Source organism: Dendrobium catenatum, unplaced genomic scaffold (assembly GCF_001605985.2).
Source record: "Dendrobium catenatum unplaced genomic scaffold, ASM160598v2 fragScaff_scaffold_1157, whole genome shotgun sequence".
Taxonomy (NCBI): domain Eukaryota; kingdom Viridiplantae; phylum Streptophyta; class Magnoliopsida; order Asparagales; family Orchidaceae; genus Dendrobium; species Dendrobium catenatum.
The window spans coordinates 61,815-80,159 of NW_021319619.1; the positions used below are offsets into that span (position 1 = coordinate 61,815).

An 18,345-nucleotide genomic window follows, 5' to 3' on the forward strand; every position below is an offset into this window, starting at 1 on the left:
GTTTTGGCCTGCTTGGAGTGGGCGGCGGCAGGAGCAGGGAAGGGAGAAGAAAGAAGGAAAAAAAAACAAGAGGGGATTTTTCAAGGCTTTGACGACGACGGATCTACTAACCTCCCTTGTTTCCACTCTGAACTTTCTCGAGATTAGTTAACTCGAAAACTAGAACTCACTAAGAGATCTAGTTTTCTCCGGCGAACTCACTAAGAGATCTCCGGCGAACTCACTAAGAGATCTTGGAGGGGGGGAACTCACAAAGAGAACACAAAATATTTTTCATTTCATCCAAAACTAAATTATTACAAGAGAATGGCCATATAAATAGGCCTCACAATGACAAAGAAAAACAAAAGACTAAAATGCCCCTCGGGCTACATTAACGACCAAATACCCATAAGGGTAAAAATGGAAAAACAATAAAATAAAATACGCTACTACATAAAATGACAAAATACAAGTCATGCTCGTGGCCGTCGATCTCCGGCGTCGACAATGCTGACGATGTCCTCATCAGAGATATAAAGAGAAAAATAAATTACAATTATTTTTTTTTTTGTTGAATCAATCTAATCAAGCACAAATTATTAATATAGTTTAAGGCCCGTTTGGGATGACTTTCTTACTTTTTTTAAAAACAAATTTTTAGTTGGAAAAGATTTTCAGCTAAAAATTGCTTTAAAAACAGTGTCTCAAACGAAGCCTAAATCGTTAGATATATTCAAAACATAAAGCATCAAAAATAAATTTGTTGTGCCTAGATACCTTTTAAAATAAATTTGTTAGTAATCTTCATAGAATAAAACTTTAAAGACAACTATAGATATTTATGTCTTCTAAGAACTAATAATCATATTATTTGCATTCTTAATTTCGATTATACATCTCATCATGGCTCTGATAATGAGGTGACAAATATAACTATTTTAATGTATTCTAAAATTCCATATATATGAGACGGCTAATAGAACTATTTTAAATTAGGTCCCCATGCCACTCTGCCCATCACTGTAAATTTCTTTATATTGCTTCTTCTTCAGCTTTTTACAGAGTTAAGCTTTGTATTAAAACTATCATGTTTTATTATCTATAATGTAATGTCTGTTTTTATTCCACAAAATAAATTATGAAATAATTTTACAGAAGATAATCTCTTTAAAACTAAATAATTTATATATTTTTATTACGTTAACTAATTTACCAAACAAACCGGGGACTCATGAGAATCACATTGATATTGTGAACTAAATAAAAAGGTCTCACACAATCTGAAATACCGGACGGTACGTAAGTCCTTAGAAAATTGTTTTCGAAGACCTGAGCATCTCCAACCGTTCGGCAAACAGCTGAATGAAGGCTCTCAAACGTCGCAACCAAACGTCATTTCTTCCGCCATTTGATCCAGTTGAACAGTGCAACGCCAATATTGGCGTCGCACTGTTCACTTGCGCCATTTCTTTCTCTCTACCGAACTTGTCCGAGAAAGGCGCGAAAGAAACGAACGATGATTTGGAGGCAAAATGGCATTCCACTGGAGATGAATCACGACACTTTTTGATTTTACTGCATTTTGCAGTGAAAAATGAGTTTCGGTTGGAGATACCCTGACTTAAGTCCGGTTTACACTAATACTTCCATATCTTTCAAATGGGCTATATATACACATATAGCTCATTTTAAAGACATGCTATGAAAAAAATTCAGAAATCAAAATTTCATGATGAACATCAATTCAAAATTTATTGATGCATTTCATAGTTCTTTATTGGGCTTATTTTTAGTGGTTTGATGATTGATATATCTACAAAAAAATAGGCATGATCAACATGAATCTAAATGTAAAAATTTGAATTGAAAACTGCTGGAATTAAATTCAAATTTATATGAACAACAAATCCAGCGAACTTATAGTTGATTTGAACGTATCAATGAGACGAACTCAACGATATCAAAAGTGGTCTAGTTCAAGCATAAATGATCCTAAATCAAGTAGCATAAGGATAATTAGAAACTTCGAACATTAAGTGGAAGACCAAATGATATCCAAATTAGACATGTTTATAGTCGAATCGAGAGGCCCGATGAGGCAAATCCAAAGAGCCAAAGATCACTTAATTTTGACATCATTAATACACTTAAATGCTGAATAAATATTTCATGATCAAATAAATCAATATGGGCCGTATGATGGAGCGTTTGGATTATGGTCCAAATTACTAAAATGCTCATCTCTAAAAAACTATAAATATAGCCTCATTCTTTACATAAGGGGGAGAAAGAATAGAGAAAGTTGTCTTGTATTTTCTAACCATTGCCTCCAATGACCACCACTAGTTATTGCAGTAGACAAATATTGTTATCGCTAAAGATCAGTATAAAAAATCACCACAATCTCTAGAATATTGATAATATTTAACCCAACTATTGTATATTAATTGTTTGCCTATGAACACTTGCTTTATATAATCTCTATTCGAGAAATTAAGTTCAATTATTGGATGTTAATGATTCCTCCATAGACACTTTGATTTTTATAATATCTCTCAAGAATAATCAAACATTTGTTTAATCTCCCTCTTTTTCAACATTGAAGAAAGGATAATTCTTATATCACTTCCTACACAGTGAACTTTACAACTTAGTCAGAACTCATGATTTTTCCCTTTTTGAATTTTTCACATAAAATTTTTTGATCTTACTATTTTTACCTGTGCTTAAATTTTATATCAGCAAACCAAGCCAAACCTAGTCAAAACCCATTCATGTTAGGCTCGTTCAGCTCCTAATGGGTAATATTGAATACCAGCCATGTTCTTCAGAGTTTCTTCCCATTTTGGTTGCTGATCAACTTACACATAGTGTCATATTTCGTGTGATTTCAAGTAATATCTACTATTATTATATAATTAGGGCGTCATGAGCCAAATCACCTCAATAATAAAAAATTTAGGCTTCGTTTGGAACAACTTTTGAATGACAAAAAGTTGTTTTAAAAAACAAGAAGAAAACCATCTTAAACGAAGCCTTATTGAGCAGCCCAGATGTACCAATGACTATAAATTCCAGAATAATAGTGTTAATTTGTCCAATTGTAGTGCTTCTATACACTCTTCTCCAAGTACAACCCCCTAACACCCGATAAATTATTCTGTGTGGAGAGCAGACAAAGAACGCCATCCGGAGACCAATCAGAATACGCCATGTCAGCGGTACCGAGCCCCAGTACCGAGTAGTACCGAGAAAATGAGCGATATGACACATTCTGATTGATTTCCAGATGGCGTTTAGCATCCGCACAGAATAATTAATCCTGACAGCCAGCTTAGCATTCAACCTGTTGCTGAGAAAGAAGAAAAAATAGAACCGCGAATACATGAAGCCTTGCGAGTGCAACATACATTTAAAAAAAACCCAAAAATTTTTAAAAGAGAGCAGGCGGACACATTGCACTGCAAAAAGAAAAAGAAAAAAAAAGCTCGTTTTTCAGAAATAAATCCTGTTCCGCTAACTAAGAAGCTTATATTCAATCTATTCGTTAATTAAGCGAGCAAAAATTGATCATTTATTTTAAGCAGTTTTCTTAAGAAACCGAACACAAACAAGAACTTATTCAATAATATTTGATTCATTATAAGTTCAGCTGAATAGAATAATTCAAACTTACAGGAGTTACTATTTCATTCATTTTCGTCTGCTCAAAATAGTCTGCTGTCCGGTTTGAACTTGAACAAGCCAAACACAATGTTGGCAAATAATTTTAAACACAGTGATTTCAAATAACAAAAATTTGAGTTATCTGAATATGAATAGGTTGTGTTGTGAAGCCCGTATTCAATTTATTCTTGAAGTAAGCGAATTAATATTGAGCATTTATTTTGAGCTCATTTTCTTAACAAACTGAACGCAAAGAGAGCTTTGTTCAATTGTGCATTAACCAAGATAGGACATCATGCATGTCCTATCTTGCGGCGATAGAGAAATATAAAGTTTAACGTCAATCAAATAAAAGAAATGGTGCAACATTTATAAGAGACACCAAGATTTTTACGTGAAAATCCTGAAAATGAAAAAAATTACGGGGTCTAGCTCAGTTTGAATGAATCCACTAGTATTTGCAAATGGGGACCTTCCTTAAGGGGAAAGTCTTAATTTGATGTAGCAAATATACTTCATACATAGTGCATTACATGTTGGAAATTGGAAAAATCACTATTGACATGTTCGTTTGGTTGGAATGACCATAGTCGATGGGCGACGGACGTTGGAAAGACCGTAGCAAGTGACGATGGTTGAAAGGACTGTAGTTGACGGACGACAGAGGTCAGATAGACTATTATATAGCAATGAAGATCGGAATGACTGTAGTCTGCAGATGATAGTGGTCATAAAGACCGTTGTCTAGTGACGGAAGTCAGAAGGACCGTAATATGACGACGGAGGTCGAAAGGACCGTAGTCAGTGGACGAAAGTGGTCAGAAAGACTGTTGTCTGAAGGCAGAGGACGAAAGGATTGTAATATGGCGACAGAGGTCGAAAGGATTGTAGTTGACGGGCGACCGTGGTCAGAAAGACCGTATTCGATGGTCGGGTAGAAGTTCGATGTTAGTTGGTGGCCGGGCAGAAGCTGGGCAGAAGTCAGGCATCAGTTGGTGGCTGGGCAAAAGTTAAGCGTTAGTTGATGACTGGGCAGAAGTTCAGCGTCAATAGGTGGTTGGACAAAAGTCCAGTGTCAGTCGGTGGCCGTGTAGAAGCCCGATGATAGTTGATGGTTCGCGATGGTCAAGAAGAAGTCTGGTGGCAAGAGAACTTTAGTTTCTCTCTTTCTTCCATTCCTTCTCCTCCTTGCTTTCCTCCTATTTCTTGCTTGGGTCCCTTCTCTTTTTCCCTTTCCAAAGAAGAATGATGGGTTTATTTACAGTTTTCTTAGAGTAACATGGACAGTAAATAAGAGGAAGATCAAAGATAAGATGAGAGTGATTTGAATGGACGGCCGATGTTAATAACCTTGATCATAGACATTTTACTGGACATTTGAATGTCTTAATGATATCATAATCTAGTGATCTTGACCTCATTTGATTCGCCTTGTAGAGCCACTCAATTCGACTATAAGCATGTCATGTTTGGAAATCGTTTGATCATCCAATTTATGGTTTGAGCTTTCCAAATACGCTTCGGGTCTTTGATTTGGACTCGGATTGTGTTGAATTTGATGTCGTTGGGTTTGTAATTATGAGACATTTAATTCAACTATAAGTTAGCTGAAATTGGAGTTTGGATAGTTCCAAATTTAATTTTGAAAGTTTCCAACTTTATTTTGCCTCAAGATTCGTGCCTGATCAAGATTATATATATATATAAACACACACACATAACCATGATTGATTTTGAACAAAAGCCAATTTCAAATAAATAAAAATTTGAATGACCTGAGCACATAACACAAATTCAATCAAACTCTAGATCCTTTGCACCTCTATAGACATGAAAAAATAGTATTACTTATCTACTTACCTATGATTTGTTAGGTGCAAATTATTATTAATATTATTATTTATGAATATTTAAGCTATTAAAGACAGATTCACACACATCAACAAGCTTCGAACCCAAAATTTTTTGATTAGTAATCATAATTCCCAACAAACAAAACAATATAAACTGCATGCAAATTTCATGTCTAATAGTTTCTCCATGTGAAAGCACTACATAGAAGAGGCAACCCATAAAATTGTACAGTTATAAATGCACAATAATTATAATTTATTTACATATTAATAGTCGCAATATATATTGTTCTTGGTACTTCAAAGCCTACAATTAGCCCACATACCACAGTTATGCATTACAATGAAAATTTAATGTATGCATGAGGGACTGAAATGTGATTTAAGAAAAATATCAGAAAAAAGCAGACATAAACGCTCAAAATAAAGAGAGAATAGTTTAGCTTTCTTACGATCATTTTTGAAACAAAGGGGCTGTTTAGTAGCCGGATTTGATTAGCTCGCATTCAAGAAATCTACAGTGCCGGGCGCCTGGGAACGGGCACATCATGCAGCATAACTCTCATTGTCTTCCAGGGTTATAGAACGAAGCATCCATGGCGGCAGGCTGTTGCTATTCACCCGAGTAAGAGGAGGCTCTGCAACCTCCTCGCCATGGCTCACCGGGTATGTCCTGTATTTCAACAAAAAAGAAGCATCTCTCTTAAGATGCTAGCCAAAATCACGTCTCAATTGCACTGATGGCATGCAGATCTCAAATTCTTGATGTATTTTTTAACGATGTTGGATCTACTCCTTAGTTTTTTTTTTTCCACACGGCTCTGCTCTAGTGACAAGTTTTGGCGTAAGATCAAATTGCTTTCATATTCCTTAGGTGAGAGGCATGTTACCCTAAATTCAAGGTCGGAATATCGTTTATGAAGGGAGGTGGCGAGGAGCTTTCTTGTTCCTGTCTTTGTTGTTTCCGCTTTGTATCCTGTGTCATTGCTGTGGTTGATTCATTCTCAGTGATCTGCGTGGCAATATCACAATAGTGACCCTTTATTTCACGCTTAAGAGTTATTTCATTGGTATCACAAGAGCGTACCTTCTTCTCCAAAAGACTGTTATGTTCCAGCAGAGATTTCTCCTGAATGGTCCACAAAAATATTAGACTAGAGATCATTGTTAGGAAAGCAAACAAATGACATTGAAAATTGAACCCAAGTAGGCTCCACAATGGGCATCAGTTAAAGGCAGTTTCGTGATGTCTGTCAAAAAATTTCTACAGAAATGTAAACAATTTCATCCTGGAATAGTGATTTGAATTAATAATGAGTATTAAACTCGAAGTTGTTGGAGGAATTTTCTCACTGGATTATGTCCTCTGTTTAACAGTTTTTTTCTACTGAATTAGTTTTGTTAAGAGTTAATGGATTCTGGAAGGACTGCCTGTACCCCGATACCACAGCACAAAGAAAGGAAAACAGTACAATCACAACTGTGTATTTCTAGTAATTAAAATGTAGCCGATATTCTTGATTTGTGAGGATTAAGCCTTAAAAGAGTTTTTTTTTTTTTATTATACATAGTGTCACCTATATATCTTTATATTCTTTAAGGTCAATGACTTGGAAAAAGGGCTGAAGGACAAGCTGAGAAGACTAGAAAGCTTAGAAGATGACTATTGGGAAAATTATAAAGTTATTGGGAGGAACCCTATTATGTGTGGAATCTGATTTTGTTAATCAATCTGGTTATTATGTTGTCTCAGACCTCAAAGCTTGTTCTTTACACTGGAGGGGTTTTACCCCTAGCGAAAATTTTTTTCCCGCACAATGCATCGGCGCTGCATACCACAGCGCCCTGTCACTGTATTCCCGAGCACCCCAGCGTTGAATAAAAGAGAGCAGAGCGCCGTAACTGTATAGATATAGTGCCGCAGTAGGTCAAGACAGAGGTTTGAGTACCGCATCACCCAAACTTGCATCGCAGCACTGCAAGAAGGACTGGACAGTTTTTTTTCTCGTTTTCCTAAGGGTTGCATCTCTTGGAGTTATTTTACTAGGCTTTTTTAGGGTTGCGTTTCCCTGGTTTAACCGATCGTTGTAAACTTACAAAATAGAAGAGAATTTTATTTCCAATAAGTAAAACAAGAGCTTTAATGCCTTTTACAATTTATCACGATGATACTTGGGAACCATCTACTATGTTTCTACTAACAACATCTCTAGGGCTCACTAGTTTATCTCTTTTAGTGATGATTGTACTCTTGCGACATTGATCATTATTTTAAATAAAAATTTTGAATGTTAGTTTCACCCTTTTTAAATTTTTTCCACAAGTTACAAAATCAAATTAAGCTTGAGATGTGCTAAGGATTATCTTAATCAATTGTTGTCCTTATTTTTCTAAGGAAAGAAATAAAAATAAAAATGATTATCTTCTTACCATTATCCTAAGTTACTAACCTTATATTCCAAAACAATATTCCAAAATACTTCTGAATAAAAGTTGCTTAACTGCTACATATTTGATTAATAGATTGCCCACATCAGGTTCAGACTTAAAACAGCTCTTGGTAATAACCCCGTGTAATTGTTTCAAATTTTTTTTCCAAACTTCAAAACAAAGACTCATCTAATTCGAATGGTCCTTGGCCGTATATCATTTGTTCACATTCATTCAAATAATCATGAGAAACTTAATCCAATGGCTCTTAACTGTCTGTTTGTGGTTCCACATAAAAAGGATGTTATTTTTTACCAACAAAATGTTTCCTTGTCTCAGTTGATGTACCATTTGTTTAAAATAAGAATTATTATCCTTATCTTCGAGGGTAGACATCAATAAAAAAGATACCGATAGCGATTTGCTACTGTTGAGCTTTCCAGCATCACAAAATCAAAATCTTTCATCATCATTTGTTCAAATTTCCTTACCGTGTGAGTCCAATCCAAGTATTTTTAATCATCTTTCCCAATCAATTCGCAAAGGACAAACAAAGTACTACACGACGATTGCAGATATAATCTAGTAAGGAAAGAACTCCCTGTTCAACCATTGTAGATTATTGATTTAGAGACAAAGTTTGACATTGTTAAGGTTAAGACAACATTGAGTCATGCAAAGCTAACTGATTGCCAATAAGAATTTTCTTTCCGACCTCAACCTTAATACTATCCCAAATATTGTCGCTGAAGAATTGGGAATTAAAGAGTGGAAAAGGGCTACGAGGATTGAAATGAAGATATTTGAGAAAAACTACACTAGAGACTTGGTGGAGCTACATCAAGGAAAAATTAGTGAGATGTAAACAGATATATTTAATGTGAAGTACGATATAGACGATCACTTGAACAATAGAAGACTAGGTTAATAACAAAGGATTATACACAAAGCTACAAATAGACTAGCTAGATATATTTGCTCCTGTTGCAAAAATAAGTATAGTAAACATCCTATTATCCTTAGCAGCAAATCAGATTTGTAATTTGCAGCAATCCGAGGAAAAAATGCTTATCTTGATAAAGAGACTTGTATCCAAGTCCATCTAGGGGTTGAGCCAGGGGTTGTACTCAAACCCATAGGATAGACTATCTTAAGACATTTGCTCCTGTTGCAAAATATAAAAATCCTATTATCTTTAGTAGCAAATCATATATGGAATTTGTTGCAGTTTGATGTAAAAAATGTTTGGTGCGGTGATTTTGATGAAGAAATCTATATTAAGGTCCATCCAATTAGTTGAGTCAGAAAAGAACAAAACGTGTAAGCTAAAAAAAGGTACTTTATGGCTTAAAATTGTGCTGCAAGTCTTGGTTTGGGGGTTTTCGAGAATAACGAAAATAATGAGTACAAACAAAGTTAGGGTGCTCACATATGTTTATCAAAAAAATTTACCTCAGGGGTATTTACTGCTCAACTAGTCTACATGGATGATATAGTGGTACTTGGGGATGACTTGCCAGGAATGGAGGCATGAAAAGATGTTTATTACATAGTTTAAGATAAAAGAATTGGGCAAATTCAAATATATCCCTGAAATTGAAGTAGCTCACTCTCGATATAGGGAATATTTATATGCCAAAAAAAAAAGACGTGCTTGGCGTAGACACTCATTGAACATAATCACAAACATTGTGAAGCTTCGGAAGATGCAATGGCGGATAAACAATTTGTTGGACCGGGTTTATCGATCCCGCCAGGACCCGTGCGGGTCTACAGGCGGAAGAGGGGGGCGGGAGTGCGGCTGGACCAAAGAGGGACCCCCACTTAAGTGGGGGTATTTTGGGGATGGGAGGATATTTTTTGAAAGGGTATGAAGGGAGCCATTAGGGTTTAGTTTTGGGCATTATGAAAAGTGTATTCTCTTTCTAGTTTTCTTCCTCTAGTCTTCTCTTGTGCTTTTCTAGGATTTTCATGTGGGAGATCTTGTTCTTCTCGAAGTGGACAAACTTATCTTGTTTTCTCTTTGCTTGCTAATGCAAAGGTTCTCATTTTTCTTCTCTACCCTTTTGTGATTGTTTTCTCATTTGGTTTTGGTGTAGAAATTTCACTCTTTTGAAGGGAAATTAGGGCCCAAAACCGCTTAATTTGTGAAACCTAAGACGTACCAAGTTCGGTATTTCAGAGTCTTGATCCTAGACGGCATGGCGTTAAGAAAGTGGAAGTTTTTGGAGGGAGAGATGGGGCAATTGGAAAGAGGAGGTGGGTGGAGAAACTTTCCGTCGATGGGAGGAAAAATTTTCTCCTAGAGGAGAGATTTTGGGGGAATGGAAGAGATGATCGCGGAAATTGCTAAGAAGCTCAAGTTTGTTTCATCAAACCCTAAAGGAAAAGGGCAAATCTCCGATGACGAACCAAAAACCCTAACCTAATTAAGGGTAATAGAGTGAAGATAGCATGCAAGTTGCAATGGGCCAAGGGATAGGAGGAGAAGGGTCTGGAGTAGGTGGCCCTTGGGGAATTGACCGGTGGTCAAGGGGCGGCCATACATGGGCCCTCGGTGGCCCCCACGGCACACGTGAAGGGGTGGGCCGACTCAGATGGGGGGGTTTCAGGAAGGAAATCGTGCCAACGTTGAGAGCAGGTGGAGGAAGCAGGGAAGATTATGGCATGGGCTTATAGAAAGCAACGAGAACGCACCATTCGAAGGGGGTTTCAAAATCCTTACCCAGTGGAGAGGGGGGAAAGACCACAAGGGGAGGGAATTTACTCAGGGACATGGGAGATGGAAGAAACTTCCTACCGAGCTGACAACCGATGAGGAAGTTGAAGATTCCTATTTTTGAAGGGAAGGATGCTTTACGGATGGATCTACAGGGTGGAGCGCTATTTTTGGCTAGTGGAATGGTGTCCCGAAGAAAGTGAGAAGTTATGCGATTTCGGTATGTTTGGAAGGGAAGGCATTGGCTGGTTTTCAATGGTTGAAGGGAGACAAACGTTAGGGTTGGGAGGAGTTCAAAGACCTCCTACTTCATAGATTCAGGGTGTCCAGCGAAGGTACACACTATGAGCAGTTGGTGGCTCTAGTGCAGGAGGCACAGTGTGCAGAGTAATACGAGGAGCACTTTGACTATTGTCAGGAAGATTGCGAGGGATTCCAGTATGGGATGGTTGTTGGAGGGGATTGTTTATGAAAGGGTTTGACAGCCTCACTTGAGCCAGGCATCAGTGGTCGTCGCTTCCATAGGGGTTTAGTGAAGAGTGCATGGAACTGCAAAGCTTGTAGAGGACATAGCTGAAGGTGGAGCCTACGAGGAGATTCAGGGGTGTGCCTACCCACTTACGACCACTCATCGATTGGAGGCCCAAGGGCGACTACGCCAATCCTTCCTCCTAGGGAGATAGCCAAGGAGAAACCCCTAACGGCAGTGAACGCAAGGAGGGTTTCAAGAGATTAACTGATTCATGAGCTGAAAGAGAAAAGGGCCAGAGGGCTTTTGCTACCCGATGTGATGAGAAGTTTACCACCCGGGCATAGGTGTAAGGGAAGACACTACATGTGATTCATACGTGGGGGATTCTGAGGAGGAGGAAGAGGACACAGGGGCAACTGGAGGAGGAAGGGAGAAGGGCAGTGACAAATCCTCATTTGGCTATCGGTGGGAGGTTTCACTCAACTCATAGCAGGTTCTTGACATACAATTCCACCATGAAGCTGGAAGGGGAGTGTCAGACCCGATCGCCGATTCCGGGACGGATCCCGCTCGACCGGGTCGCGACAAAACTTTTTTATGCGCAGGATCTGGCTTTGGAATTTGGTATTGAACTGAATCTTCAAATTAATCAACTCAACAGAGCAACAAACACAGAGCTAACTATGAATCATCACAACACAGCGGAACAAAACATCTATATTTTCATTTTCCTCAAAACAATCATCTACAGATACAGTCATGGCTTTTGACAGAAAGAAAGACAGAACAGAAAAGCTCATGACTGTACAAAAAATCAAAAGGTACAAAAATACCTCAGATCAGAACTCAGAAATCTACTCCTGGCTTCCCTTCCCTTTCCCAGAACCTGAAAACCACCAGAAAACAAGAGTGAGCTTCAAACATGCTCAGCAAGCAAACAATGCCTCAATCAAAACTCTCAGAATCCAAAACCAAACTCATCAGACATAATTCACAAAAAATCGGACAGATCGGACAGATATCAATCGACATATCACAAACGAAACATGAACAAATTTCAAAAAGAAAACCAAGAAAAAATAAAACGGACAGATCAAATCAGAAATCAGAATTTGATCACATCAGAATCAGAAACGGATTAAATCAACAGAGTCAGAATCGTACGAAATCAGAAATTTCAGATTATATGCAGAACAGAATTGTAACGGAAAGAAGTCGTAAGACAGAACACAGAATCAGACATAATCCACATCATGTCAGAAGCAGGAAAATCAGAATTGCAGATCGTATCAACAGAAGCAAGCGAAAATATATCACAGAGGCAGATTAACGCGGAACTCAGATAATCAACAGAACAAATTCGGAATCAAGATATAGATAATATATATACATATTATAGCTAAACTAAACTAAACAGAATACTACGGATTCTGACCTTATGTTCTCCTTGTGCTCACGGACACCCAGAAATTCGCTGAATAATTAATAGCTAAGCTTAAATGTGCTACAGACCAGAATAATAGAATTCCACGGATCCGGAATATAACAGAAATTTCTCCAACTGAGCTCAACTAAAATTTTCCAGACACTAACTGAATCTCATATGGACCAGGCCCTTATAGTCCCTTTTTTAAATAGCTTATACCAATAGGCATTTTAATTCAGAAAAAATCCCCGGGCATTCAGAAATCAGACAAAACGGGCAGCACAAACGGCAGTAGACAGAATTTTCACAAAATTTCCTGCAAGAAAATTTACCAAATTTCGACAAAATATAGATAATCACATTCCAGAACATTTTACTCTACTGCACAGAGATTTACAATTTACAGAAAATGTAGTCCTACGAAAAACTCGCGCCGGATCAAAAAATACCCGACAAAATCTTCGGAAATAACCAAAATGTGGCACACTCGGCGTCACAATATACGGAAAGTTACGCGTAAAAACTGACCGATCAAAAGATACGGACGAAAAACATTTAACGGAAACGAAATCCGGACAGAAATACGCCAAACTCGACGGTTCTGAAAATTTGGGAAAGGCGGAATGTGCCTTACTTAGCGTACAGCGTAAATATTTCTTGACAGTCACTTGGACGAAAACGGCTCGCGTCGTCCTAAAATCCAACTTTTTGCCAAAAATTACCCTCTGGCTTTCTCCTCCTCAGATATTTTTTATTTTTTAATTTTGAATTTTTCTCTTCTCTTCAAAATGACTGAAATCAGCTTTATAATACACAGATCGGCCCGGCGATCGCCACGATGTCCCAGGACGATCAGACCATCTTGGTCCGTTCTGAACGGTTCCAGAAACTATTCTCAGGCCGATAATTGTTCTACAGTGCCCACTCGGCCTGGACGATGTCCAAATCGGCCTGGCGATATGTAACAGAAAATCACCTGGCAAGCAAAACTGTGACACATTCTGGATGCAAATTTCCAACTGATCGTCCCAGGACGATCTAGAATCGTCCTGGACGATCCTGGAGCATGGACGATTCTGGAAGCAGATTTTTTGATATTACAGGGAGATTGCAGGGTACAAGGTGATGGTTCTGATTGATTAGTGGGGCCACCCACAACTTCATTGGCTTGCCGATTGGTGGAGAGGGTGGGGCTACAAGTGACACAGGGGAGAGGTGTAGGAGTCATTAATGGGGCACGGGAAAGAAGGAGCGGCTAATAAGCGGGCAGTGTAAGGGAAGTGACCTTAACATTGCAAGGAAAGGAGACAGTGCAAATGACTTCCTACTGCTGATTTGGGAAGCACTGACGTGATACTTTGGGATTGCAGTGGCTCCAGTCCTTAGGGGAGATGAAGGTGGAATTGAAGAAATTATACTGGATGTATGGGAAAAGGGGAGGCAGGAGAAGTGACACTATAGGGGAACCCAGTTTATGCAAATCCAGGTGTGCCTTGAAGTCCATCTTCAAGACTTTTGAGAGATGATGGGAGGGCTATTTGATAGAGCTACGCGGTGGGCATGGAGGTAGAAAGAGAGCCAGAAGTCATCCTGAGGTGGTCCAGGGATCTTCTACAACAGCACTCTTACAGTATTTCAGATGGCCCAAAGGGCTACCCCCTATCAGATCAGGGAGCATGCTATTGTGTTGAAGAACAGGGGTAGCAATCCGTCATGCCAGAAACGTGCGACGCTAGCAGGATAATTAGTAATCTTACATCGTCAGAAAAGGTAGGTAGGTTGAGAGGTTAGTAGCAGAGAATTGAATGGTAGGCTCAGGTGATAGCCCTTAGGCTGTGAGCCCATTTTCACACAACGCCTGTGATGTCGGACTTCATTGAAGTAAAAAGAAAGTTTAATTCTGGAATATGATTTAGGCGATATCTAGAATTCTGTGGGAACTACGGGCCCGTTGTCGCAAACAGGAGACATGTATGATTGGACAAAATTATTCTATATCCGGTGGTAGGAAATGAGTTCATGCTTTTTGGATGAAGTTGTGAGGCGAGTCCACCAAAATTTTAATCCTATCGAGGAGTGGACCTGAAATCCTGGTTATCACACAGATTAGGATAAGACATGAAGAACTATGTCAGAACGCCAGCTTTCTGTAGGACATCTGAGGGAATCATTATGAAGCTTTCTAGTGATTGTGCCAGTTGGCGGACGTACAACGGATAAAATGGTTCAGTCTTAAAGCTGTCTCTACCCTCTCATGACAATTGTCTCAAGAGCCTGATGAATTTAGGTTCTCTCAGCCCTACTTGAGGGAGGTTTGTTCTAGTTTTTTTTTTGATGATACTATTGGTAGTAAATGCAAATCTCTGCGGATTCATATCAACCATCCTTGGGGTGGTATTCACGCCTTATTGGAGCATAACAGCTATACGTCACACATAAGAAGTGTTCTTTCGCTCAGAGAGGGTGGGAGTATCTGGAACACATTCATTCTAATCAGGGAGTTGGTGGGTGCGGGCTGACGTTCCTGACCAAGAATAGAGGCCATTTGGTGGAAGTGGGCTACACACCAAATCCTTTAAAAGGCTATGGGTATTTTGGGACTTACTATGCTACTATCAGGAGAGTTATATTTTCAAGGGACTAAGTTACACTAGGCAGGCCTTTGATGAGTCGAAATTAGTAAGAGAACGAAGACTTCAGTGGGAGAGAAGAGGCGAGAGAGAAGGCCATGAAAGAACTATCTGAGGAAGCCATGGGACAAGTGCACACAGGTTTTTTTGGCTCTTCCAGATTTCATTCACAGCAACTTTGATCAAAACGAATTGTGTATAGAGACTGCACGGACTATCAGGAGTGGGCTTGGGAGCAGTGCTCATGCAGATCAATAGGCCGATTGCTTTCTTCAGTAGGATCTTATCACCTAGAGCGAGGTCGAAGTCCGTTTATGAGCTGGAACTGATGGCCATTGTGTTGGCCATTCAAAAATGGCGGCCTTATCTATGGGGCAACGATTCATAGTTCGTACTGATCAGAGGAGGCCTCAAGTACTTACTAAGAGCAGAGTTGGTGGCGGAGGAACTCAGAGGTGACTAGCAAAACTCTTGGGGTATGAGTTTGAGATTCAGTATAAGCCCGGACTCAAAACAAGGCGGCAGATGCTCTTTCCGCGTGTGGAGTGCTCACAGCTGATGGCACTATCTGTTCCACGATTGTGATTGGGGTGAAATGGTGAAGGAAAATCAACAATCGAGGAGTTAGAGAGAATCCGGGCGGCTATCCAGAAGGGAGAGGAGGGTTCAAAGGGTATCACCTAGAGAACTCTCTTTTATTATACAAAGGGAGGTTAGTACTATGAACCGTTGACTCAGCATTTTGTCCCCATTCTTCTACGGGAGTACCACGTAGCCGTATTGGTGGACATTCGGGGGTGGAGAAAACCTATCGGCGGGTGAAAGCCGAATTCTTTTGGAAAGGGTTAAGAGGAGATGTCGAAGACATGGTGAGCAAATGTGATATTTGTCAACGGATAAAGTATCAAGCTTGTGCCCAGTGGTTTGCTGCAGCCCTTGTGCTTCCAAACAAGAATTTGGAGGAAGTCACCATGGATTTCATTGAGGGGTTACCCAAGTCGGAAGGATATACGTCATCATGGGTGGTAGTTTGACCGTCTGAGCAAGTATAGCATTTCATTCCACTACGGTATCCTTTTTCAGCTCCTACTGTGTGCATCTACTTTCATCAGAGAGGTGGTTCGATTGGCATGGTCCCCACTTCTATTGTCTCGGATAGGGACAAAGTCTTCTTGAGTTCATTTTGGAAAGAGATCTTCAAGATGCAGGGCACATTCTTGAAGCGGAGTACAAGCATCCACCCACAGACAGACGACAGTCCGAGGTGGTGAACCGGAGCGTGGAGACTTACTTGAGATGCTTCGTTGGGGAGAGGCCTAAGCAGTGGGTCAAATGGCTTCCATGGGCAGAATATTGGTACAACACTTGTTTCCATACCGCATCTCAGTTCACACCTTTCAAGATTCTTTATGGAAGAGATCCACCACCGTTGGTGAATTATCAGAAGGGGACGACCCCGGTATATTTAGTGGATCAATACTTGGAGGAGAGGGATAGGGTGTTGGGAGAGTTGAGGGAACACCTATTGAGGGCCCAACAGATCATGAAGACCAAGGCGGATGCTCACCGCAAGGATGTGACATTTGAGGTTGGAGAGATGGTATACTTGAAGCTACGGCCTTACAGACAGAAGACTTTAGCTAGCAGAAGGAGTGAAAAGCTCTCTCCACGATACTATGGGCCTTTCGAGATCGAAAGGAAAGTTGGGATGGTGGCCTACCGTCTCAAGTTACCTCCTCATTCCTCCATCCACCCTGTATTCCACGCATCGCTATTGAAGAAGAGCATAGGGGATCATAATGTGGTCATTCCTACTATACCCCAGGGCCTCACAGAAGATATGCAATTCTTACTAGAGCCACTACATGTGAAGGAAGTGAGGAAGAATGATCAAGGCAAAAGGGAGATTCTCATCGAGTGGAAGGTCTTACCGACACATGAGGCTACTTGGGAGATATACGAAACCATGTATGCGCAATTTCCAGACTTCAACCTTGAGGACAAGGTTGATCTTCTAAAGGGCGGTATTGTTGGACCGGGTTTACCGATCCCGCCTGGACCCGTGCGGGTCTACAGGCGGAAGAGGGGGGCGGGAGTCCGACTGGACCAAAGAGGGACCCCCACTTAAGTGGGGGTATTTTGGGGATGGGAGGATATTTTTTGAAAGGGTATGAAGGAAGCCATTAGGGTTTAGTTTTGGGCATTATAAAAAGTGTATTCTCTTTCTAGTTTTCTTCCTCTAATCTTCTCTTGTGCTTTTCTAGGGTTTTCTTGTGGGAGATCTTGTCCTTCTCGAAGTGGACAAACTTATCTTGTTTTCTCTTGGCTTGCTAATGCAAAGGTTCTCATTTTTCTTCTCTACCCTTTTGTGATTGTTTTCTCATTTGATTTTGGTGGAGAAATTTCACTCTTTTGAAGGGAAATTAGGGCAAACCCTAATTTGTGAAACCTAAGACGTACCACAATTCTATGAGATCAGTGCACAACCCAATCTACCTTTCTCAGAACAGATCGGACATTGCCAATGTCGTTGTAATGGTGAGTCAATTTATGTAGTGGTGGTAGAGAATTCCTTAAAGAATATATAATTGCAAGTTCATGTATAAAAATCAGAGTTTTTAACTACAGTTGGAGTTTGTGAGCTTCCATAGTTAAAAATGATTCAAGAAGATCCCACATGCATGGAAAAATCCTATGAAGCTGTATTGTAATAACAAGTTGGTAGCTGCATTGTATATAACCCTATTCAACATGACTAAATTAAACATGTGAAAGTAGATAGATACTTTTATTAAAGAGAAGGTATATAGTGGATTGATTTGTGCTCAATTTATATCAGATGAGAATCAACTTGCAAATATGTTAACAAAAGGATTGGATAGTCAACATTTAAGCTCATCATTGGCAAGTTGGGAATGAAAATATCCACACATCAACTTGAGAAGTTAGAATTAGCAAATACAAAGGACTGGTTGTACCAATTCCATAGCACAGCGATAAAGGAAAATAGTGCAATAACAATCATGTCTTTGTTGACATTAAATACAATAAATATACTTAATTTATGGGGACTAGCTCTTAAAAGTGTTTCCGTCTATTGTAAATAGTCTTTTCTGTATATCTTTATGGACTCTATGCTCATAGATAGAATAATTATTTTTCCTCAA

General features: G+C 39.4%; 1 protein-coding gene across 2 annotated transcripts in view; it reads right to left on the reverse strand.

Moving 5' to 3' along the window:
- Positions 1-5,666: 5,666 nt before the first annotated feature.
- The window catches only part of LOC110103237 (truncated transcription factor CAULIFLOWER A), a 38,489-nt gene continuing 25,810 nt past the window's right edge, over positions 5,667-18,345 (reverse strand). The window contains exons 6-8 of one of the 2 annotated variants that reach the window (XM_020831873.2): positions 6,589-6,630; positions 6,392-6,513; positions 5,707-6,174 (exon numbers count right to left, since the gene is read on the reverse strand). In XM_020831873.2, the coding sequence (XP_020687532.1) occupies positions 6,048-6,174; positions 6,392-6,513; positions 6,589-6,630 (291 nt within the window). In that variant the 3' untranslated portion in view covers positions 5,707-6,047. Of the gene's footprint in view, positions 6,175-6,391; positions 6,631-18,345 lie in introns of both variants that reach the window. The other variant, XM_020831865.2, reaches the window with a different exon arrangement.